The sequence below is a fragment of the Talaromyces amestolkiae genome, assembly GCF_001896365.1.
Source record: "Talaromyces amestolkiae strain CIB chromosome Unknown scaffold10.1, whole genome shotgun sequence".
Classification (NCBI taxonomy): domain Eukaryota; kingdom Fungi; phylum Ascomycota; class Eurotiomycetes; order Eurotiales; family Trichocomaceae; genus Talaromyces; species Talaromyces amestolkiae.
In genome coordinates this window covers 161,547-184,984 of record NW_024468046.1, presented here as the reverse complement: position 1 = coordinate 184,984, position 23,438 = coordinate 161,547, and the positions used below count along the sequence as shown (strand labels likewise).

The 23,438-nt window shown below is 48.7% G+C and overlaps 11 protein-coding genes across 11 annotated transcripts; 6 read left to right on the top strand and 5 right to left on the bottom strand.

The window, feature by feature from the left end:
* Positions 1-259: 259 nt before the first annotated feature.
* BHQ10_005550 (uncharacterized protein) lies at positions 260-2,256 on the top strand (the record flags this gene model as incomplete). The annotated part of the gene is made up of 8 exons (XM_040878039.1): positions 260-340; positions 391-462; positions 514-646; positions 693-1,124; positions 1,200-1,476; positions 1,527-1,542; positions 1,597-1,714; positions 1,766-2,256. 8 exons carry the CDS (start codon positions 260-262, stop codon positions 2,254-2,256), a joined length of 1,620 nt encoding a protein of 539 aa, XP_040734054.1.
* Positions 2,257-3,407: 1,151 nt separating this feature from the next.
* BHQ10_005549 (uncharacterized protein) lies at positions 3,408-4,432 on the bottom strand (the record flags this gene model as incomplete). The annotated part of the gene is made up of 2 exons (XM_040878037.1): positions 3,408-4,106; positions 4,190-4,432. 2 exons carry the CDS (start codon positions 4,430-4,432, stop codon positions 3,408-3,410), a joined length of 942 nt encoding a protein of 313 aa, XP_040734053.1.
* A 534-nt stretch (positions 4,433-4,966) lies between these two features.
* Positions 4,967-5,944, bottom strand: BHQ10_005548 (uncharacterized protein; the record flags this gene model as incomplete). The annotated part of the gene is made up of 2 exons (XM_040878036.1): positions 4,967-5,530; positions 5,843-5,944. The coding sequence occupies 2 exons, from the start codon at positions 5,942-5,944 to the stop codon at positions 4,967-4,969; spliced, it is 666 nt and encodes a 221-aa protein (XP_040734052.1).
* Positions 5,945-6,660: 716 nt separating this feature from the next.
* On the top strand, positions 6,661-9,073 carry BHQ10_005547 (uncharacterized protein; the record flags this gene model as incomplete). Its single annotated transcript, XM_040878035.1, has 2 exons — positions 6,661-8,163; positions 8,210-9,073. 2 exons carry the CDS (start codon positions 6,661-6,663, stop codon positions 9,071-9,073), a joined length of 2,367 nt encoding a protein of 788 aa, XP_040734051.1.
* Positions 9,074-9,586: 513 nt separating this feature from the next.
* Positions 9,587-11,738, bottom strand: BHQ10_005546 (uncharacterized protein; the record flags this gene model as incomplete). Its single annotated transcript, XM_040878034.1, has 2 exons — positions 9,587-11,352; positions 11,408-11,738. 2 exons carry the CDS (start codon positions 11,736-11,738, stop codon positions 9,587-9,589), a joined length of 2,097 nt encoding a protein of 698 aa, XP_040734050.1.
* Positions 11,739-12,964: 1,226 nt separating this feature from the next.
* On the top strand, positions 12,965-16,226 carry BHQ10_005545 (uncharacterized protein; the record flags this gene model as incomplete). The annotated part of the gene is made up of 2 exons (XM_040878033.1): positions 12,965-13,394; positions 13,447-16,226. 2 exons carry the CDS (start codon positions 12,965-12,967, stop codon positions 16,224-16,226), a joined length of 3,210 nt encoding a protein of 1,069 aa, XP_040734049.1.
* A 550-nt stretch (positions 16,227-16,776) lies between these two features.
* BHQ10_005544 (uncharacterized protein) lies at positions 16,777-17,496 on the bottom strand (the record flags this gene model as incomplete). Its single annotated transcript, XM_040878032.1, has 2 exons — positions 16,777-17,397; positions 17,455-17,496. 2 exons carry the CDS (start codon positions 17,494-17,496, stop codon positions 16,777-16,779), a joined length of 663 nt encoding a protein of 220 aa, XP_040734048.1.
* Positions 17,497-17,699: 203 nt separating this feature from the next.
* Positions 17,700-18,644, top strand: BHQ10_005543 (uncharacterized protein; the record flags this gene model as incomplete). Its single annotated transcript, XM_040878031.1, has 1 exon — positions 17,700-18,644. One exon carries the CDS (start codon positions 17,700-17,702, stop codon positions 18,642-18,644), a length of 945 nt encoding a protein of 314 aa, XP_040734047.1.
* Positions 18,645-18,797: 153 nt separating this feature from the next.
* BHQ10_005542 (uncharacterized protein) lies at positions 18,798-19,514 on the bottom strand (the record flags this gene model as incomplete). The annotated part of the gene is made up of 3 exons (XM_040878030.1): positions 18,798-18,975; positions 19,023-19,420; positions 19,488-19,514. The coding sequence occupies 3 exons, from the start codon at positions 19,512-19,514 to the stop codon at positions 18,798-18,800; spliced, it is 603 nt and encodes a 200-aa protein (XP_040734046.1).
* Positions 19,515-19,825: 311 nt separating this feature from the next.
* Positions 19,826-20,944, top strand: BHQ10_005541 (uncharacterized protein; the record flags this gene model as incomplete). Its single annotated transcript, XM_040878029.1, has 5 exons — positions 19,826-19,844; positions 19,915-19,952; positions 20,006-20,074; positions 20,138-20,450; positions 20,862-20,944. 5 exons carry the CDS (start codon positions 19,826-19,828, stop codon positions 20,942-20,944), a joined length of 522 nt encoding a protein of 173 aa, XP_040734045.1.
* A 317-nt stretch (positions 20,945-21,261) lies between these two features.
* BHQ10_005540 (uncharacterized protein) lies at positions 21,262-22,822 on the top strand (the record flags this gene model as incomplete). The annotated part of the gene is made up of 4 exons (XM_040878028.1): positions 21,262-21,369; positions 21,421-21,956; positions 22,035-22,393; positions 22,578-22,822. The coding sequence occupies 4 exons, from the start codon at positions 21,262-21,264 to the stop codon at positions 22,820-22,822; spliced, it is 1,248 nt and encodes a 415-aa protein (XP_040734044.1).
* Between the last annotated feature and the right edge of the window lie 616 nt (positions 22,823-23,438).

Here is a 23,438-nt window from a genome sequence, read left to right as displayed (position 1 = left end):
GATCTGTACTTATTCGTGATTTAATCCATGCGCTAAGACTGTCTTTCCTTTTAATTAATTGCTACTGTCTTTTTTTCGTCTTTCGTTGATATCCTTTCTTTCTACGAACGAGCCGCGTCGGCCACATCTCCGTCCTTATCAGTGACCAGGACCACAATACTATAGAATCCTTGAAACACACCCCATATGATCGCATAAGCATATATACCGCATACATTGCAGACGTGGACACGGTCGTCTTTCGTTCCTTCATGACACCATGGTAATCGGATCGTTGCACACCCAGAGGGTCATAGCAGCTGTTGCTGCAACTCTAATATCGCTCGCAAGTGGGACAAATGTGGGTGTTTCGAAGACTTGCAATTGGATGCTCAATCTGATACAGTACAGTATGCTTACTCGGCATGGGCACCCCAATTCGCCGAGCGGATGGTGCTGTCCTCGAAGCAGATTAATATGATTGTATGTGTTCTTGAATTGTGCCGACGAGAACATACCAACTAACGGTCAAAGGGCATGGCGGGAAACATTGGGTTATATTGCTCGGGTTTCTTTACAGGATATCTGACTGACACCAGAGGTCCTGGGCCTGCTTTGTTACTGGGTGCTTTGGCGCTCTTTTGGGGATATTACCCTCTATACCTTGGTAGAATCACTAACACTTTTCTGTGGATCAAGCTAATGGGTTCTAGCATACAAGCATGGACAAGGCTTCCTATCATTTAGTTCGTTATGTTTCTTTTCGTGGGTGACGGGCTTAGGAGGATCGGCTGCCAACTCTGCGGCTATCAAGGCGGGKATGTACTATATTATCTATCTCGTAATATCGGATTCTGATGGCCCTCTAGCGGCGAGCAACTTCCCCGAGAAAAGCGGCACAGCTACAGCTTTCCCGCTTGCCGCATTCGGACTGAGTGCCTTCTTCTTTTCGAGCATGGCTGCAATCTTCTACCACGGCCAAGTTCAACCATTTCTTCTGATGTTGGCCGTGGGAACGTCGCTGATGGTGGTGGTTTTTGGAGTCTTTCTTCGAATTCTACCTCCTGACCAGTCCTATACCGCTGTACCAGAACGTGATGACGATGCGCGTCATCACTTCACATATGATCGACCTGCAGAAACAGGTAGGCAAAGAACAAATTCCGCATCCTCCTCACTTCTACCTTCATCATCAACACAGCCCCATCTGCACGACGCAGCCGACGCTGCGCAGTCAAATTCCAGTGGTGCAGTCAAGCCAGCGCTTGAAGAAACAAGAGATGCCGAAGTCTCGTCTCTGCTTTCCAAGCCAGAGTCCCTACAAGATTCCCCGAACATTGACGAATATGGCATACGGTCGCATCGAAGTGGTGAAGATGACGAAGACGGCTCACACTATTCAGATATCCGAGGATTGGCTCTGTTCAGCAAACGCGAGTTTTGGCAGCAATTCACTTTGATGGCGCTGTTGTCGGGTATTGGATTGATGACAATCAAGTAAGTTCCGAGGGTCCTGTAATTTAGCGCAGTAAGCTAACATATATAAGCAATATTGGCAATGATGTAGATCTACCTCCTGAAGTGTGAAGTGGTAAATGCTAATTTGACTTTCAACAGACCAAAGCGCTATGGAGGTACTACGACGATAGTGCAGACTCCAATTTCATCCAGCACCGTCAAGTGATGCACGTCTCGATCCTGTCGTTTTGCAGCTTCCTCGGCAGATTACTGAGTGGTAAGACGCTCCCCCGAACTCTGATTTGCGCTTACTCACGGATCCGATTAGGTGTTGGCTCCGACTTTCTGGTTCATAAACTCTACATGTCTCGATTCTGGTGTATCTTCCTATCCTCAGTCGTCTTCACCCTGACCCAAATCGCCGGCACATCTATCAACAACCCAAACCACCTCTACCTACTTTCATCATTTACAGGTCTAGCCTACGGCTTCCTTTTCGGCGTCTTCCCGTCCGTAGTAGCGCACACATTCGGCATTCCCGGCCTGAGCCAGAACTGGGGCGTAATTAGCCTTGCGCCTGTACTCAGCGGAAACGTGTTTAATTTGCTTTATGGCACGATTTTCGATCACCACAGTATCGTCGGGCCGCAGGGGCAGCGAGATTGTACTGAGGGACTACAGTGTTATCAGGCTGCGTATTGGCTGACGTTTTTCAGTGGTCTCGGTGGCATGGTGGTCTCGCTGTATTGTATCTGGCAAGAGAGACAGATTCATGGCCCGCGAGGTCGCAAAGGAGATAGTCATGATAGACTGGCTTGAGCTGGATGCTCGGTTGATTGATTTACTAGTAGAAAGAATCCAGCCCAGGCGATTTGAATGCTTGATGCTAGGTAGGGTAGAGGTTTTTATATGTCGTTCGCATTTGGTTGGGTCAATTGGCATAGATGTGTTTTGGTGTTCGATTTCGGGCGATTTGCTTTCCATATACATACGTTTCATTGCATCCATCAACGTTTACCTCCAACCTTGCAATGACCGAATAATTCAATGTTGCTTCTTGTGACTTGAGATGCTACAGAGAAAGGCATCAAAGACTGGATAGTATTCTACTACATAACTACAGGTAGAGTATACCCAGGCAACCAACGAACTGCATGTGACAAAGACAAAAAGAAGCGTGCCTAGAGACGAGACGAATCACATTATAAAACTTTTCTGTTGTACGAGCCCTGGCAATAACAGACACTATCCATCAACGACGGAAAGCCAGCAGGAAGATGTAGTAGCAGGTCATAAAAGAAGTATCCAGGGCGATCAAACCCAGTCAGCCAAAAAAAAAAAGCACATGATTAAAACAATATATACACTCAGGTCCACAACGGACTCAAAGCGTAGATCAAAAAAAGGCGAATCAATACACCAACAGGAAAACCACACAGAGAAGAGATGCAGAGCCCATCGCTAATCCCTAATCCCTAACCGCCCGTACCGATCTATATTCATAATAATAGTAATAGCAAAAAAGACATAGCCGATACAAAAGAGGTGAAAAAAAAAGAAACTGTATAGTAGAGAGATATTAGAAGCGAGTTGCCTCGAGGTATGAAAATAAAAAATGATGTAAGCTTTTCCTTCCCCCGCTCCTATTCGCACATGTTTTTTTCCTTGTCTTCTGATTCCTGCAAGAAAAGTTTCCCTTTCTTCCCTCGCTCGTCGGATGACACTTGAATTCCATTGAAAGCAGGGAGAAAGTGCGCTGTCATCTGAGGATGGACGAAAGCCGACAAGGTCAAACAAAAGTAGAAGAATTATGAAATGAAACAGTAGCAGAATTCCTTGTTTTTTCAGTCTTCGCCTGTGAGGCGAAACTCATAATGGGGTATCAAAGATATAAAAAGTAATTTCAAAGGTAGAAAGACGTAAGGTTTATTGGTGCAAATCTCGTACAGGCGAAGCTAATAGTGATTCCCTCATGTAGATTTAGGAGACTTTGCGGCGTTTACTGCCTCGTAGTCAACTACATCCGATAAGCGAATCTTCTTCATGGCTGGTTCTGACCCATTGCCTTGAAATGGACCAGAGCCGGAGTGGTCTGAGAGCTGCTGCTCTAATTCATTGACACGGCGCTTCATGTCCTCTTCGCGACGCTGAGAATCCTCTAGCGACCGACGTAGTCTCGCCTCTGAATCACGCGCAATCATCTCGGAGCGACGCGCGGTGGCATCGCTCTGTTCAAGTTCCGCGACGCGACCACGGAAGAGTTCGTTAATGACTTCGAGTTCACTCACGCGAGTCTTGAGAGACGTGTTCGCGGCAAGTAGCCCTTCATATGTCTGAGGTACTTCAAGATGTCGGTCCACCGCCATGGACGATGTGGATCCAGGCGACGGTTGACGAAGCTGCAGTGCCGGGAGTGTATTGGCCGGATTGAAGCTTGAGTCGCCGAGGGTTACACTATCAAACAGGTGCTGCGGTGCGATATTAGAATTGTGTTGATGAAGGGATGACATTCCCGGTGTATCTGTACGTGATACAGGCGAGTTCGAGCGATCCGAATGCCCCGGGGACATCTTTCGCGACGCGCGACGATAGCCCTGCGCTCCCAGAGGCGGCGTGCCGGCCTCTGATCTCGACGACGATAAGCCATTCGGTTCCAATCCCCCTCCAGACTATAATGCGACGCGCGTTAGCCAATGTCGCAAGGATCGTTTCCCTCATCAGTCGGGCGAAAATTCTTCGCAGTGTGACATACCTTGCGTTTCGGGGCCTGCCCAGCAGTCTTTACACGATTGCGACTTTTAATAACATCGGTCTTGAGACTGATCGGCCGTGGGCGACCGTGTAATTTCAGAAACAGACCGCATGCGTTGCAGAGAACGGAGCCCAGCTCATCTCGGCGCCAGAGGGGCGTGGTTGACGTCCCGCAATTCTGGCACACGGGCTGCAATTGAGGACGCTTTTGGTCAGTAAACGTCGAGGCCATTTGGGAAAACATAAGAAACGATTCTTGAGACGAGTAGAATAGTATTGGGGTTGGGGTGTAGTGGGAGGGATGATCGCAGAGGAGTGTGTAGACTGATAGTGATAGAAGATAGAGATCGAGATAGAGATAGAGAGATAGGAAGATAGGAAGATAGGGGAGATAGAGCAAGTGCGCTGGCAGAAGATAAGATCCGCAAGATTTACGGGCGGGAGCGATAAGGGAAAAAAAAAGCCGCTGCGAAAAAAACCGGGCAGCCCAGCGCCAAGCCTGGCCCTCAGCTGAWAACAGAAAAAAAGAGAATGCACCAACCCCACGCGTCAAATATGCAGAGCGCAGAATTAGCTGTAGATTTGGGTTAAAAAAAAGACTTACCGGAGTGTTGCCCTGGCCTCCGGTGGTAGCGGCTGGSGRAGACGKGGCGKACGACATGCTCAGACTGACAACATGGTGGTTACTATGATGATGATGACGATGATGAGGAGGAAGATGGTGATTGATGGAGGATCTGCAGCGATAGGGAAAAGGAAGAGAGAGAGAGAGATAAGATTAGTGAGAGATTAATTGGACGGGACGGCGTGGCTGCTGTCCGGCGTCGGTGCCTGGGGAATCAGGCAGCAACACAAACACAGACGTTGCACGTTGCAGTGAGTGATTGCACGGCAGCCACCACCAGGGGACGCGGTGAAATGGATACGAAGTGAAGTCGCTGCATTCCTGGCCGAGGATTCTCACATACCTGAGATCTGACGTCGGCGCAATTGCAACCGATGCCAATGCTGACAGCCCGGGCAGCGAAGTCGTGCTGCGAGGCAGACCAAGGTTGTCCTGTCTCGAGTCGAGTGGTGGTAACGTTGTCGACGGCGTAGAATCCGAGTTTCCAAAGGAGTGAGCTAGCTCAGACGCCGAAGGAAGCTGGGGAGTCTTGCGACCGTCCGCGGGCAAAGACGTGCTATAGCTGGCGAGATCGCGGGACGAGGAATCCGGTGATGCTGGGGAGCGAAGCGCCGGGTCAATGGGCGATGCCCTGAAAAGTATGGGAGCCACCGTGGAAGCCGTTTTGGACGGACTGTCGAGACCACAAAGGTCTCGTAAGGTATCACGGAGGGCGGACTGTCGTCAAGTAACGGAGTAGACCCGGCGAAGTCTACTTACTGACCGATGCTCGAGAGGAATGGGCGGGCAGGAGAGCAAATTATCCAGCAGAATTCAGAAGAAGAATTCAAGAATGAAGTAAATGCTGGCCAAATAGATGAAAATTCCAAATGTCGGGTTCGTCACGAATAAGTCGTCGGATAACGAGAGGAACCGTGGGACACAAAGAGTAACGATAAGTAAAATATTCTGAAGAAACAGAGAACGAATGGCGATGGCCTGTTGAGACTATGTCATTAACGAAAGACTGAGACTGTTGAAAAGAGTGACTGGATAAAAGTTATCCACGGCGGAAAGTGATCGTGATGAGTAGAACAGAAGGTTATCCTGTTGCATGCGAACGAGGAGGAAGGAGAAAACATTATGGAGCATGACTACGGAGTCGTATTTCAGGATGCTGTGCTGTATCGGCGTTACGTTACAGACAGCAGCCCGCCAATCAAATAGCACAATACCGCAACGGAAAGGCGGATAGGCCGGCATGCAGGAGGTGTGATTACTAGTCGATACGCGGTATCCGATAAGATTGCTCCTTTTTATGGTTATCGGCGATAGTTTAGTGAGCTGTCGACGACGGAGTACAGAACGCGTACGCAGAAAGTCTGTTCCGTGTCTTTCTTCCTAAGTAGTTGTTCATGGTCAATAAAAGTATCTTTCTTGAACTCCTCTGCTTTGAAGATATGCATATGTAATGTTCCCAGGAGAACGAGACGGAATACCACGCAGCATGACCGTGTAATTTAACGTATTTAATGTCCGCTCCGGCCGATCTCTGATTGGCAGCGCGCCCCTAGCCTCTTGACGTTCGACCTCGCAAGGGGGCTACTACCTCACGGTCTCTAGCGATGACCTCCTTTCTTCAACTTTTTCGCGTTCCATCTGTTATCGATGATGTTGACGAGATTTGCCTTTCATACACTACTATTTTAATAATTGCATATCGCGTTTTAATGTTTCCATATAGTTCGCTCATTCAATCTTCCGCGATATTGATTTTCTCGTTCCCGTCTTCCTTACGACCACATTTCCTCATACCTCATTTCTAATCTTGAATACCTCGCTTTTCACTCATTTCAAAACCCACCACCATGCCAAAGCGACCAGCCACGTCGGGCTATGCCCGACTTGCCCAGGCTGAAGACGATGACAGAGACTACTACGATGAATCGGAAGAAGAACGCGATCCATACAGCGGTCGCCCGCCGCGGACGATATCATCGCCGACCCAATTTGCCCCCATCAACTCGCGCGCCCAGATGCAATTGTCCGGCACGTCGACTCCACCGGAATATCGACGACGGAACAGCGGTCATGTACGACGTCGAAAACGTAGTAACTCGTCCGGAGTAGACATCAAGGCGATCAACGCTCGGCTGGAAAGATGGGCGGAAGAAATAGCCTCCCGCTTCAAGATCAGCAGGGGACCCGGCAAGTCGGCCCAAGATGAGAAACTGGAAATACACCACACCGTTTTTCGACCTCCAAATGGCGTCACACCTTACACAGCCGAGGAGCTAGACACGGAGGAGTACGAGGCAGAACAGAAACAGAACCGTGCCGAGTTCGAGGTTATTGTCGACAGTGTTCGCACAGCAATTGAGCTCGGCGTACACCCCAAGTTGATTACCCAAGGAAGCTCCGGCAGTTATTTTGCGCGTAATGCCGAAGGGAAAGTGGTAGGCGTCTTCAAGCCCAAGGACGAAGAGCCTTATGCGTCGAGAAATCCAAAGTGGACAAAGTGGTTGCATCGAAATCTTTTCCCTTGCTGCTTTGGCAGAGCTTGTTTGATTCCTAATTTATCCTACGTTTCAGAAGCCGCGGCATCTGTCTTGGATGCACGATTGCGCACCGGTATCGTTCCCTACACAGACGTGGTTTGGCTATCATCGAAATCTTTTCACTATGATTTCTGGGAGCGAAGAAAAGCTTGGAGCGGTCGCAGGCCTCTGCCCCCAAAGCCTGGAAGTTTTCAAGTCTTCTTGAAGGGCTACAAGGATGCTACTTTATTCTTACGAGAGCATCCTTGGCCGGATCAGACCAACACGGGATTCAACACCGACGATGCTCCCAAACGAAAGAAACGACCTTGGAACGAAGCGTGCCGTCCATCTGGTATACACTCTGATGATGAAGATGAAGACTACGATGAACGACGTGCGCGTATCCCGTCTCCCCCAAGCGCCGAACAGGAAGAACGGTTTTACTGGAGCGAGAATCTCAAACAGAATTTCAGAGAGGAGTTGGAGAAATTGGTCATTCTAGATTATATCATGCGAAACACTGACCGTGGGTTGGACAATTGGATGATCAGAGTCGATTGGAAGTCGGAAGAAGTTTCTATCGTCGCCGAACCTCCAAAGCCCAATGGTACCACTCACGATGACGATTCCGACCCGGCCATGCCTGCCCGTACTGTTCCTTTGGATCGACAAAACTCGAGCCAAAGTGTTCCATTGCCCTATCGACGACACGAAGCTATGGTTGCGTCAAGCCGAGCCGGTACGCCTTCCCATGCGTCAGAGAAACAAGCCACCATCAGAGTCGGCGCTATTGATAATAGTCTGTCATGGCCGTGGAAACATCCTGATGCTGTAAGTCTTTCCTTAGATTGCCTCGTTCTCATCTAACATGTCACAGTGGCGCAGCTTCCCCTTTGGCTGGCTTTTCCTGCCCGTTTCGCTCATCGGACAACCGTTTTCACAAAAGACACGAGACCACTTTCTTCCACTACTTACATCGACTGCTTGGTGGAGCGGCACTCAGGCTGCCCTGCGAAGAGTATTCATTGAAGATTCCGACTTCAAAGAAAGCATGTTTGCCCGACAAATGGCTGTCATGAAAGGACAGGCTTGGAACGTTGTCGAAACCCTGAAACAACCTGATCACGGACCTTTGGAACTTACGCGCCGAACCAGAGTTTGCGTATGGGATGATCTTGTGGACATACCCGTCGCTATTCCCATGAGAGGTCCATCTACCGAAGCCCAGAGACAACGTATGCGTTCTATGCGAGACGAAGATGACCAGGAAATGGACATCAGTGCCGCCGTTTCTGGTGCTGCAGAGCAGGATCGTGATTTGTTAGGCCTCGGTTCGCCAACCGGTGAACTTCCCAACCCTAACCGATTTGACTTGGCCCGTGGTCGGAGCTCTGCTGAACTCGGCAGCATTGGAGAGGGATCGGATGACATTGGCTTTGATCGACATAACATAGCCGATGAAGGCAGAGACTTAGCGAAGAGTTGGGGGGCTCAACCTAGCCGACCACACGATTATAAAGACTTTACGTCTAATGGACGTGCGGAACGCTCCGCCAGACATGCACGGCATGGCTCCTTGACACAGCGACGAGGCAGCAATGCATGGTCCTTTGCCGGAGACGATCTTGAAGGCGATCTAGGTTATGCGGCCGCCGAAGAAATGGAGGGCCACGAACGCAAAGTTATTGTCGAACGTCTCGAAGCGGTCAAGAGCAAGAACCCTATCTTCACATGGTGCTAATTTGCATCTCTCCCGTCCTTTTTTTCTTCTCATCAATCTGTTTTCTTGCGTCTCGCATCATTTCTTTTTTTTTTTTCACATTCAGCTGAGCGAGGCTTTCTTCTTATACTATTCAAACTAACGACATTACAAACTGGTCAATGAGACCAAGAGTGAATTGGGGACTGGGAAAAGACATGACTGTTGTACATATAGACGCTGATTGATGGTGGCTGCGCTTTATCTGGTGGTGGGCGAACTACACTGTAACATAATATTGATGACTCGTAGAGACGTGATTATTACTTGAGAAGAATATAGAGTTTTTCCACTGACCTTCAATGTGTTCACGTTTTCAAAATACCTGGGTATACAATAAGCTGTCTCTAACCAATCAAAGTGGGCTTATTTGGAGTACTTTCTATTGGCTGTTGTCCACATACCCTGATCTTCAGGCATGAAAAATAGCGGCCTTAGGGTTACTCATTTACGCTCTATCGATACCTCCACGAAGTTGCAATATTCTCATCATGTTCAAAGAATACAGATGGTTGTCGGAGTAACATCATTCAGCGACTCCAGCCAAACACCCGTCGTAGTATGAAACGTCCCCGTACGAACGAAGACATTCTTCTCTTCGTCGACAGCATCCAAAACGAGTCCTAGTCCATCGACGAGTAACAAACACCATACTTTACTGGGCTTGTAGTCAACTTCATCGAGATCGAGTTGCAAATGTCCTGCTGGTAGGTCGTCCCACATCTGCTCGTCATCAGCTACTCGCGGAGATCGCAAAATTGTCAAAGGTCGCCTTCCAACTGCCACGTCGTTTCTTTTGTATACGGCTAGAGCTTGCTCATATAGGCTGTTCCATCGCTCGGGTTCGTCGCTTTTGTATACCACATCCATCAGAAAGAGCGGAGCAGTGATGTATAAAGCCCCGTTCCCTTCAAACTCTCCTAGTCCACTTCTCCCGGGGCTACTATCAGCTAGTGGATGCGGGACTTCTTCGATCCTAGATAAGATCCGCCTCTTCATCCCAATGAGCTCTCCCTTGTAATAAAACCTAAATCCCACGTCGGGATGAGAAGTAGGCCCATTCAGCGCCGCCCAAGACCACGACGGTGCCCTCTTCTGATGATGCTCTGGCCGCGTCATGGAAAGCCTGAAGGAATTCGTTTGCCCCGATGCACTCATGATCTCTGCACCCAAAAACGCGCTCGCTTTGCCGCGTCGACATTCCCACAACAGACCCCAGGGTAGATCTATCTGCCACAAACCCGCGATGTACGCACCGGGCATACGCTCTCTGAACTTTCGCACAAGACCGCCAATAGCGACAAGTCTATCACCTGGTTTCGTGAGGAGGCGAGGCGTATAATAAATATCCAGAATCCAGTACCAGACCTTCAACAAATCAAGAGTCGGATCCGAACGCCAGGCAGACTTTGGTGCACGTGTGTTTTGATACCACGGTGAAGGATTCAGAAACACATGGGGACTTTTCACGCGTGCCTTTGAGACTCGTCCGTAGTCGTCGCACGTATGTTGCATGCATCTGAATACGATTCGTTCTTTGGTATAACTCAGAACGCGTAGGGGCAGGATGCTTTCCTCGTAACACCATGCTCTGGCACCCGTGGGACCGTCGGAGTGGAAGGACACTTTTGTGCGCACAAAGATTTGGCTTTTGTCGCCTGCTTTGCCTGATGGGTACGGAAGCTCAGGCACTTCTTCGATCTCGACTCGAGGGCCCAGAAATCCGTCATGCACAGAAGCGGCGCGACTAGCCTGTACGGTGAGAAAGGAGTTACCGAACGTATGATGCATGCGTCCGATTTCTTTCATTTTGTTCTCTTTATCGTCATCTTGTATGATGCATAGCGCGTCGATCCAGATGTATCGCACGTTCAGCCAACGGGCTACGCGGATAGCGTCACGGTGGGTTTGAGGTAGGTTCGTCTCAGGGATGTCGTTCATCAAGGTTGATATTGTGGCTTTTGTCAGCATGATTGGCTGCGTTGCTACACCCCAGACGTAGCTCAGAGCGATGTATCGTCGGTCTTGCTGGGTTGGGCTTGTCTGAATTAGACGTATTTTCGCTGTGTGTTCCTGATCCGGGTGGGTTTCACCCAGGTCAATCAGGTAGGTAGGCAAAGAGAAATCGTCCCCTGATACACTGCATTTTGGATGATTACTCTCGCATGTTGATAGCCAGGATCTAACAAGGGAGACCGCATCGTCAGAAGAAGTGTCGTTGTCCACAAGCCGGCCCCATATATAATCCGCAGCTGGGTTATCTGTTCCTGTTAGCAGGAGCTATACAAGTGATATATTAGGTATATTCCAGCTCACCATGACGCGCAAACAGATACAACATAAATAAAGTTGCCTCCGACCCAGAATCCAACGTAAGTGACTGTAAGTCATTAGTCCCCTTAGGAAAAGCCATATTCCCAAACAGCTCCACCGCACCATTGTCCTCAGCGATCTTCTTGATATCGTTTCGATACTGCGATTTAGATTCTACATATGTGTATAACCAGCGACAGAAAGGGCAGCGACATGATTGGAATTCTTGAAAGGTGTCGTGGAGACGATAGTAACTGTTGCTCAGCTCACGGAGAGAGGGGATCGTTTTGCATGCATCGCACAGGTCGTTGGGCACTGTATGGGTTTCGTTCATACTGTAACTTGCTTATGATAGAATTCGCCGAAACTCACAAACACCTAGGTACGTAAAAAAAACCATTTCCACCTAGACTTGTGTGAAATAAATGTTCGTTGTCAAAAGCGCCGTAAGCGCGGAGCTCAGACGCTCTATAAATAACCAACCAATATACGAGCACGAGCATCCGTAGTTGTCGAATCGAGAGGGGTAGACGAGTCAGCAGAATTAAGATGTGAACCACAGCTCATAGGGCGTAGATCGACTATTTTATGCAGTTCGTCTAATGTCTGGAGTTTCTTCATGTAGGTAGTAAGCTAAACATCAGATCAGTAGATAAGGACGCTCGATTAGGGCTAGGTATTGCCACCGTACACTGTAACCTCCATCCGGGATATATGAAGATCTTTCTTATCGGGGTACGTATACCATGCATATAAGCAAAGTTATTTTTCTTAAGTATCTCGTGATCTCTACACCTTTGAGTCGTATCGCGAAACTAAAGAGGACGTGCACATAGCCGTAAGCCGTGGCATTAGTGCTATCTTATCATCCCTTGGCGATCTCCAGTGCGTCATGTACATAATCTAAGAACTCTTGCCTGCCGCAGGTCCCGCATCAACACCATCCTCCCATCTTCGCCGTCGCCTCACATCCACACGCGGATGTGAGGGTTCTACGAAGCCTTTCGACCACCTAAGTATATAAATTCCACTTCCAAATTTCTCTCGAATGCAAGCAACAGCGTTTGCGCCGAGGCTCGCGTTCTTCGAGGAAAACCTCACTGGGGCCTCAAATGCCTCAACCTCTACGGCTTCTATATACTTCAGTCTGACCGATCTCACTCCTCTTTCATAATCTGACACTATTCGGCTTCGACTTTTGATCTTTGATATATCGGTAGCATCGTCTCTTTATTTATCTTTCTCTTTCAACCCGCTCGTTCTTCGCACCATGGCTTCCCGAGCGGCCATGCTCCTGGACCCGAGGTCTTACAGAAAGCAAATGGTTTCTAGTGGTGAGTCTTCTTTCTTCTCTTTCAACCTCACTCAAACGTCTTCATATTCCTCTCCCCCTTGTGCATACTGATCTACTTCTTCTCTTCACTTGCCACATTCTCTTCTTCTCTTCCGTCAACCCCGCATGTTGTCGGCGACTCTTGCTTACACTTGAAAGGCCCCCAACAGCACGACAAACCCAAGTCAGGCGCTTCTACCTCGGCGGCTCACATCAAAGACTCAAAGATGGGCAATCCTGCCTTGACTCCGCGTTTACAGACCCCCTCTACGCAGCCCAACTCCGATACGATGTCTCCTCGTCGCATCGATGTTCAAGCAGAGCCGAAACCAGCTCCGAACACCAAGAACGAGATACAGTTCCAGTTTGTTAGTAGCGAGGATATCTCTAGCGAAGAGGAAGGGAGCATCGACCGAAAGCGCAATCGGGAGAGCAAAGACTTGACCAACGAGCACAAGTCTCTGATCGAGGATATATACAATGTGGAGCGCCGCGAAGATCAGCCCAAAAAGCGCATCAAGACAGCCGATACCGAGGATACTATGGCTAAGAGCAAGTCGCAATTCAAAATGTCTGGGAACAGCGGTCTCGGTGAATACATGAAGGAAGGCAGACACCCTCCCGAAACCGCCACTCCGGTTGTGGATCTTACCAGCGGTTCGTATTCTACCTCTATACTTGCAAATATAGAGCTGACACTTGGCTATAGAAGTCCCGACCAAGACGACTTCAACCGATGATGAAATAGAAGTCACCGGGTCCGTTGATTTGAGCGAACAGATCGTGTGCTATGGCAAGATTCAAAACGCATTTATCCAAGCGCATCAAGTTCCCAAGCCAACTGCGAACAATTTCTTTGACGACTACTCGCGCGATTGGCCTCCTATTAAATTGACCACCCGCCGTGGTCCAGTCAACAGAATCGATGTCAGCGATCCTTTTAGTCATGTCTTCGGGGCAGTCGACGCTAGAACAGCCGCGGCCATTTGCCCTTTACTAGATACCCCGGGCATGAATATTTCCATGACGGCACGCCTCGAACTACGGAGGAGACAACCAGATGAAGAAGTCTGGCAGCCCTGCTCCGCCCAGTATCGCGCCGCCATCAATCTGATTGGACCAAGAAAGTTCGCAGACATGGTTGGGAAAACTCTTGGTCATGCAAATGTCTGGTTGGACACTCCTTCCATGGTAGATAGGGGTATGGCCGTTTACAATCCGCATGCCAAACTAAGACTCGCCCAGCAGAATCATGGATCTATCGCTGGTACTCGTTCGCGAGACATGGCAACTTACGAGGTTCGAACTGCAGAAGAGGTCAACGATGCTGTAATGAAGATGTTTGATCAGCTCAAAAGTACCGAGAATATTCCTGAGATGGAGCCGTCTCCTTTGATTCTTACACCTCTTCTTCATCACCAGAAGCAAGCTCTATGGTTCATGATGGAAAAAGAGCAAGACCGCAAGTATGGATCGAAGGAGGAGGAAAACAACTCACTGTGGCGTGAGGTCTACACGGCCAACGGAATCAAACGGTACCGCGAGATCATCAGTGGTGTTACCGTCAACGAAGAACCTGCCCAGGTCTACGGAGGCTTGTTAGCTGATATGATGGGTCTCGGTAAAACTTTGAGTATCCTGTCCCTTGTTGTTGCAACACTACCACAGTCACGAATCTGGGAACAGCAGCCACCCCACAATTCTCTTGTCCGTGGTATTCCTGGTATTCGTAATACGAAGACAACATTGCTGGTTTCACCTCTGAGTGCAGTTCACAATTGGGTCGCTCAGATCAAGGAGCATCTAAGTGATGAAGCCATTTCTTACTACGTGTTCCATGGGCCGTCCCGAACGAAGATAGTCGAAGAGCTGTCTCAATTTGATCTGATTATTACGACTTACAGCACAATTTCAAGTGAACTCCGCGGACGTGGTACCAAGCCGGTCAACAGCCCATTGCTGAAGATGAACATGTTCAGAATTGTCCTTGATGAGGCCCACGTTATCCGCGAGCAGTCTGCACAACAAAGTCAGGCTATTTTCCGCTTAAACGGTCAACGTCGCTGGTCTGTCACAGGAACCCCAGTGCAGAATCGTTTGGAAGATCTCGCATCAGTAACAAAGTTTCTTCGGCTGTATCCGTATGACGACAAAGCCAAGTTTAACGCACACATTCTCAGTCGATTTAAGATAGGTGACTCTACCGTCTTTGCCAGCCTCCGTGTCCTTGTGGACTCGTTCACCCTCCGCCGTGTCAAAGATAAGATCAATCTGCCACCTCGGGAAGACAAGATAATCATGTTGGACTTCTCTGAGAAAGAAGCCAAATTGCACGAATTCTTCCGCCGAGAGTCAGACTCGATGATGAAGGTTATTGCGAATGAGAGCAAGAGCACCATGGGCGGTCGAATGTATCACCATGTGCTCAAGGCTATGATGATTCTTCGCCAGATTAGCGCACACGGCAAAGAACTGCTCGACAAGGAAGATCGTGAGAGGATGAAAGGCCTGAGCGTTCAAGATGCTATAGACCTGGAGGAAGGTGAAAAGGAAGATCAAGCTTGGGCGATTGACAGAAAGGCCTATGAAATGTTTACTTTGATGGAAGAGTCTTCTGCCGCAGTGTGCGCCATGTGCAACAAACCGCTGACTGAAAATAATAATACAGAGTCTGGTTCGCCGGATCCAAAGCTTCCTATGGCTGTGATGCTACCATGCTTTGACGTTTTGTGCCTTGATTGCTTCGGTCCGATGAAGAAAGGATTTGTAATGCAGCCAGAGACATCTTCAGAACAGACACGATGCGTGAAGTGCGAAGGTTGGATCACTATGACTTACTCTGCCATTACACCAGCTGGACTCCAACAGTACACAGAGAGTCAAGCGGAGGCCAAGACAAATCGGAAACGAGCGAAACTTCTAGGAGAGTATGAGGGACCCCACACCAAGACCCTAGCTCTGTTGGAACATCTGCAGAGCTCGGCTGAGGAAAGTGCAAGTATCAAGGATGGGCCTCCTATCAAGAGCGTGGTGTTTTCGGCTTGGACTTCTCATCTCGATCTCATTGAGATCGCTCTAAAGGACAACGGTTTGGAGGGATTTACTCGTATCGACGGGACAATGACGCTCGCAGCCCGCAAAACTGCACTCAACAATTTTGCTGAAGACAACAATATTACTATTCTGCTCGCTACCATTGGAGCAGGAGGTGTTGGCCTCAATTTGACGAGCGCATCTCGCGTTTACATTATGGAGCCTCAGTACAATCCTGCTGCGGTAGCTCAAGCAGTGGACCGTGTCCACCGATTGGGTCAAACTCGTGAGGTGACTACCGTGCAGTTTATCATGAAGGCCAGTATCGAGGAGAAGATCTTCGAAATGGCTAAAAAGAAGCAACAGTTAGCGGAAGACAGCATGGCTCGTGGCAAGCTCGATAAGCGTGAAGTCCAAGAGGCACGCATGCAAGCTTACAGAAGCCTGTTCCGCTAATAGTCCATCTATCTAGCCATATACCGCTTGATCATTTTTCATTTTATCCATATTTATGCTCATCTTATTCAGTTAGTTTTTCCTGCTTGCAAATTCTTTCGGTGTCATGCGCGGCGCTCCGGTTTCTTATCGATACCCTGGTGACTTCTAAACGATGATATATGGACGGACACTTTTATATCCTTTTTCAAGCTCTGCGATACATGCATGTTTTCTCTTTTCATCATCAAGACAGGGGAGAAGCTTCAGGCTGATAGATCGATCTTCTCATTCTCATTCACGACCACGATGCTGGTTGAATCATGTTTCTAGAAGATGCTTTTCAAGGTCAGCAACTACAGTGGTTAGAGACGGTGATTTTATGGTATTCCTTCTATCTCGATATACAAGACATGGACGCAAGTCCTGGATATGTTGTTTCTTAGCATAGTACTAATACGAGACTGCTTTTATCGTGATATTTCAAATGGAAAGGTAGATTGTATCATGGGTATCATCGCGTAAATCAAGATGGAAGGGCATCCAAGACGTAAGTATCACCAGTAATAGATCACTCCTGAACACCCCTCTGCTGCTTCGAATAAATCCCTCTCTCAACAGTTCCCAAGACCAATTCCAGCCGTTTCCCCAACTTTTTCAATTCTCTCGCCTTCTTCTCCCTCGCAAGCTCAACCTGTCTCAATTCGCTCTCCAACTCTCGAATTCGCGCTTCTTGCTCTGCCTCCGATGAGCCGATGCCCGGTAACCTTCCAATCAAGTACTCAATCTGTTGCTCCTTTATAATCAAATCACGCGCTAACTCCCTTTGACGATACAGAAACAACTGAGGCGAATCCGGTACTGGAGGCTGATTCGGATCTCCTTGCCCGGGTGTCAGGGACGTCATCCCCAGTCCGTTCGCGCCTGGAGGGAGCGTCGACGTCTCTCCTCCTCCTCCCGCCGCAGCTCCGCCTGACACGCCTAAGGATGGTGAGGCTTGACCTTGTTGTTCGGCGGTTTGTTTTGCGGCTGCGCCTGCAGGCATGGGTGCTGCAGAGGGTTGGTTACGGGGGATTTTGGCCAGAGCGGGCATGGAGTCTGTGATGCCGGATGAAGCTGGGGGGACTGTGGCGGGGACATGGTCGTGGTAGGTGCTGAGGTAGCAGAGGGTTGCGTAGAATTGGGTTGCGAGCTGTATCGTATCATTTGGATTAGAGTGGTGACAGAAGGTTGTACTGAGGGGACTAACCTGGTCGAGGCATGTTTGGAGTTGGGTTAATATGTCGGCCATGATGAGCTTGATTTGATGTATGCGATAAATTGAGCTCAAAGTTGAAATTAATATAGTGTAAGCTTGCGGTAAGGCAAGACAAACGACGGAGCGGAGACTGGGGAACCTCCAAGCTTATTTTAGTACGTGCCTTTTACTAAGTTTACTTCGCCCGCTGTCGATCAGCAACTCAACCATTTGACTAGATGTGACCACAGGGGAGAATGGTGCTACGAACAGCATCATGGAGTCTCTCATTACAACAATCGATTCGTTTATTTTCATCTAGTCGCATTTCCCGCGACATCAGCCCATTCACTCGTCATCTCTTCAACATCCCCAAAGCTCCGCCAGCACCATCGCAAAACCACCACGATCTACCTTCATTTTATGCTTATGCAAAACAGACGTCGCTACCGGAACGGACTACAACCTACGTTGGCACAAAATATGAATACACCGTAAAATCTACTCTGCGCCGGTTCGCGTTTGATCTGGAACGAATCGGTGGTCGGGATGATGCCGGCATAGACCTCGTTGGCACATGGCACGTTCCAGGCAGAGACCTCGCACCGTTCCGAGTCATCGTCCAGTGCAAAGCCCTAAAGACGAAACTTGGTCCTAATCTCGTTAGGGAGCTAGAAGGCGCTTTTCGGCATTCACCTGTGGGATGGCGGACGAACGACAAGGTTGCTGTACTGGTTAGTCCGAGGGAAGCCACGAAAGGCGTGAGGGATACGTTGACGCGAAGCTCTTATCCGCTCTTTTGGATGATGATGGAGGGCGATGGGGCGTTGAAGCAGGTTCTGTGGAATTCAAAGGTGGAGGAATTGGGGTTGGCGCCCTTGGGCGTTGAGACGAGGTATTCCCAAGACGCTGAAAGTGCTTCTGGTGATCCACCGCGTCCGGATGTACTTTTGACGTGGGATGGAGACGATATTCCAGATATGGACTGTGTTGAGAATAGCATATCGCAGAAGGAAGCCGACTGGCTGTCTGCTTGGGGGTATCAGGACTTGCCCGAGGCACAGAAGTATGAGCTGCTCACAATTCTGGAAAACTCGTATCCTGAAATGGCGCGGGAAATTCTCCATGGCGGAGTCGTCGAAGACTTCGATGCAAGGAAAGCGCAGATACTACAGCTGCTTAATGATAAATTTAAATCATGAAATTTTCAAAGCACGGGGGATGGTCATGTCGACAAACGTGTTGTCTTAAAATATTGCTCAATGTATTCAGGGTATATAAATAATCACACGCTAGTTGCACCTCCATCAACGCCAATCGTTGCCGTCGTAAATTCACATAAAGTGCCAGACAAGTCAACCCTGCATAGTTTGCCAAAAGTAGTTTGCGTAGAAAAATCGGGAGAACTTCGGATCGATGTTGACTACATGAACATCGCCCTTGCGACTGTTACGGATAATAGCCTTGTTGTAATTGCCAGCATCGTCTGCTTCGACATCGATTCCGAGGGAGCGATAGACTTTGAGTCGTAATCTGGTACAATTAGCCTAGACTTAACGCTATAGGTCACAAACACGTACATTGTAGCATCATCAGCCTCCCTCTCGCGGCGCACAATCTCATCGCCCTCCAGACCCTGTGCCTCGAGCTCCGCCAATCGCTCCTTCAATACCTCCAAATCAGCCTCTAAACGCTCCGACTCAATCTCTAAGTCGGATGCAGCTTTTGCAATTCGAAACTTTTGTGCATCGAGTTCGAGAATCTCCTGCGCGTGACGAGCCGGATCATGTGCCGCCACGGTCTCCTCATAGTTCGTTTCAAGGGATTTCAGGTTGCGCGATAGTTTCCGGAGAGCAGTCTCTGCTTCGCGGATGCGCAGGTCACGCGATTGTTGTAGTGCTGTCAAGGATTCATTGATTCGGGTTACGGCGAGTTTGTCAGGGTTGATGTTGAAGTTTCCGATCGTGTGTTGGATGAGCTAGCAGAAATTGGTTGTTGGTTAGTTTTGAAACCTTTGTGTTGGCGTGAATTTATGGTCAACGCACAGTAGCGGGGTCTTCGTCGAGCAGCATTTTGGCTATTTTTTTCGTGATATGTCTGAATGACAGTGCTGCTGGAGGTGAGGGTAAAGAGGATAAAGTAAACTAAGAATACGCGTGAGCGCGCCACAGCGTTGCGGGAGCAACAGCCACAAAAAGCCGAGGCCATTGCGTCACTAGATTCTGCACCGCCACATGTTGAGTCCTGTTGTTCCGCTTGATCCAATGATCAATTATTTTCGAGACCAGATCACAAGCACCAAAACATCTCTTTCTACACACTCGACTTGTTCTTTGTTACACCGAATATTTCTGTTGATATCTTCCGACACTGATAACTCAATATGGTTACCAATCTGCCTTGTACGTACTGCGCCCTCGGTCATTTATTGTTCACAGAATGAACATAACTAACGTTATTGATGACTATTAGACGCTGCAGATGCCGAGAGGCAAGGACGACTCTATCCCGTGTTACTTCAAAACTAACTTTGAACAGTCCTCTGAGACCAGAGGAACTCCAGGTGTTGCGCGCACAGTATGAGAAGGAGGGTGAATTCGTCGGAGTGCAGACCAAATTCAACTACGCCTGGGTATGTCGGGGGATCATCGTCTGTGATGGTGTTTCATATTCTGTGTGACTTACCGGATTCTAGGGACTCATAAAATCAGACAAACGAAACGAGCAACAAGAGGGCGTTCAGTTGCTCTCCCAGATCTTTCGCACCGCTCTAGACCGTCGCCGGGAATGTCTCTACTACATCGCTCTCGGAAATTTCAAGCTAGGCAACTATGCAGAGGCACGCAGATATAACGACTTGTTGCTCGAGCACGAGCCGGAGAATCTCCAGGCTATTAGCCTACAACAACTGATCGATGACAAAGTCGCCAAAGAGGGTCTGATGGGAGTTGCTATTGTGGGCGGCGTGGCACTTGCTGCTGGAGTGATCGGAGGTCTTCTCGTCAGAGGTTCGCGCAGACGTTGATGGATGATCCAACACGGCCGATATACGAAGAATCTTTACTCAGTACATATTTGTTTGATTGGTAGCTAATTGACCACGGCATGGGCGGGCGTTTCTCTCGCGTTCTCTATTTTTGAACTATGTTCATCCTGTAACATCTATTCTGTTCTAGTAGGTATCAGAAACTTTATGAATACCGCGTTTTCTGCGCAATGTTGTCCGTCTAGATTGCTTAATAGCCCCAGTCCGATTCAACCTTGCATAATAACTGACAAACATCTCCACCAATCATTACAAACTAGCAATCGCTTCACTGAGCCACAGACAGACGTTGTGCAATATGGATATTGTGGCGAGGGGCTGATGCCGTGGATACCTTCGAAATCAGGCGGAGATCGGCTGCTAACGTCATCAGATCCCGCAGCCGCCATCCATCACGAGGCAGTTCTTTCCTCTTCCATCCCCATTTTCTCTCCATCCCCGGGCATCCTAGGCTGATTTTGATGTTGACATTGACGACAAGCCATTTTTATTGCATCTGTACAGAGACAAAGGAATGAGTGGTTTTGCTTGCGTTCTGATGCCCAAAGGKTTTGTATACGAGCCTCTTTGGCGGCCTCTTTGACTCAACTAGACCCGTCACTTGTTGTCACATTCGAAACATTGCGCTGGCAGAAACGGTCTTTCTGCTTCCACGACTACTACAAGTCATTATCATAAATATTGAAGCCTGGCTTCATTTTCATCTCACATATCTCGATCCCTTCATCACCCAGATAGACGTTGGGGGTTCTCGTTCTTAGTTTCCCCTCAATATGCCGGAGCGCGGAGAGGACGTTCTGTGCTATCATTGTAACAATGTGTTTCCCAAAGATACATTCGGGTTGATGTGTCCACGATGTGGCTCCGACTTTACCGAAATTGTAAGTATTTGCGCCGCAAGATCCTAGAGCATACGTTCTCATCCCATGTAGATCGAAGGAAGCGCCGAGGAACACCAACCGGCTGAAGAATACAATTCTCGTTCTGCAAGCCCGCCATTTCCTTCTTCGTCATCTCCAAGGCCGCCTCAATCTCCTCAGTCTCCCCGGTCAACGCGATATGACGCAGAAAATCCATTCTTCAACCATAATCCGTGGGCCGAAACCAACGACGATGAACCACAGAGATTTGGCAGCCCTCCTAGAGTCAGTCGTCATTCATATCGGTCTCCAGATGGCCGAATCACGTTCACAAGCACAACTTTTACAACTGGCATGGGTGGGCGTGTTAGAAGTCCCGCGTCTCCTGATCCATATGGAGGCGAACCGCTGTTACGGACAGTTGGGTCTATCTTCCAAGAATTAGCTGGCGCCTACAACACACAAAATCGAAATGTCCCACCTCCGGACCGAGAAGATCCATGGGAGACTCCTGGAGCAACTCGAGGTGCCACTCTCCATGGGGGATTATGGCCAAGGAATACAGACACCCCGGAGCCACCAGCTGTGCCTCTAACTAGTTTGAACGAGTACGTGTGCGCTCATTTATTCTCAGGCAGATACACTGCACATCTTTCCTCTTATGATATGAGCTTATATGAAATTAGTATCTTTGATTTACTACGAACAGATGCAGCAGGAGATGGATTCGATCGACCACGAGGAGGTATTCATATCATGGGCGCCACAGGGATGAACCCAATGCACCCTCTTTCTTTACTTGCTACCATGCTTGGTGGAGGCCGGATTGGAGATGCTGTGTACTCCCAAGAAGAGCTTGATCGCGTCATATCACAGCTGGTGGATCAAAACATGAACCAAGGAGCGCCACCAGCGGCTGAAACTGCGATTCAATCTTTGCCTAAGAAAATAGTCGATAAAGAGATGCTAGGAGAAGAAGGGAGGGCCGAGTGCTCTATCTGCATGGATCCGGCCGAGCTTGGAAGTGAAGTTACAGAGCTTCCTTGTAAGCATTGGTTTCACGGAGATTGTATTGAAATGTGGCTCAAACAGCATAACACCTGCCCTCACTGTAGGAGGCCTATCGACCAGGGGTAAGTTTTGCAATCTACGTATATACATTTGCTAATAATATCTTCAAGTGAGAATGCCCCGGGAACTATGAATAATCCCGTAGTCATACCAAGCAGCCCTCCTCAATCTCCTCCGCGACGTCGGTCTTCTGCATTTGCTTACGAATCAAATCGCGACTACAGCGGCAGCCCTTACCGCGCTCATCGCCATCGAACAAGCAGTGGTTCTTCATTCCACCATAATCATCGATCCTCGCATCACGCAGCTTCGGCTCCTCCAGAAGAGCGACGAGAACAGTCCAGTGGGGACGAACCTGAAAACCAGCCGCAGTCTAGTGGTGGTGGAGTTACCGGCTGGCTGAGAAGTCATTTTGGTGGCAGTTGAATGTATAAATGTATAGCGAGGCTATACGCCGACTTGTACAGACTTGGACTTTCTTTACGGCATCATGTGTCAATAACGAATACCATGTTTATTATTTGCATAGACAGGCCAGGACAATGAACGAATTTCTTTTGGCTACGAGGATCCATTTCCATTGAACTTTGTAGTTGGAACTGCCCTCGCTTTCTCTTTATGCCCTATAAATCGTGTACATAGTAGAAGCATAATCACCAGCCGCCCCGCTCATGTTTTGAGCCTCCGTCGTCATCCGTCCCCATGCGTATTGGCCAAAGTTTTCAGAATCTGAATAGTATCAGCGGTAGCGGAGATTAGCCGATAATTCCGTAATATCCGATTTAGCTGATATCGCAAACAAATCATATATCTAACTAGCATACTCGTTGGCTTTTATGTTGATAGACTAGGCGTTAGTCATAATAACGCCGTGAAAATCCGATTTTGGAAAATTGCGGATTCGTATAAAGGTGTAGATTGTAGAGATTGATGTATACTTCCTTCTGGAATGACAACTGTTGCAGACACTCCTCAAGAACCCCTTCAGCCAACAGACAGAAGAGGTATTTGATACTAAG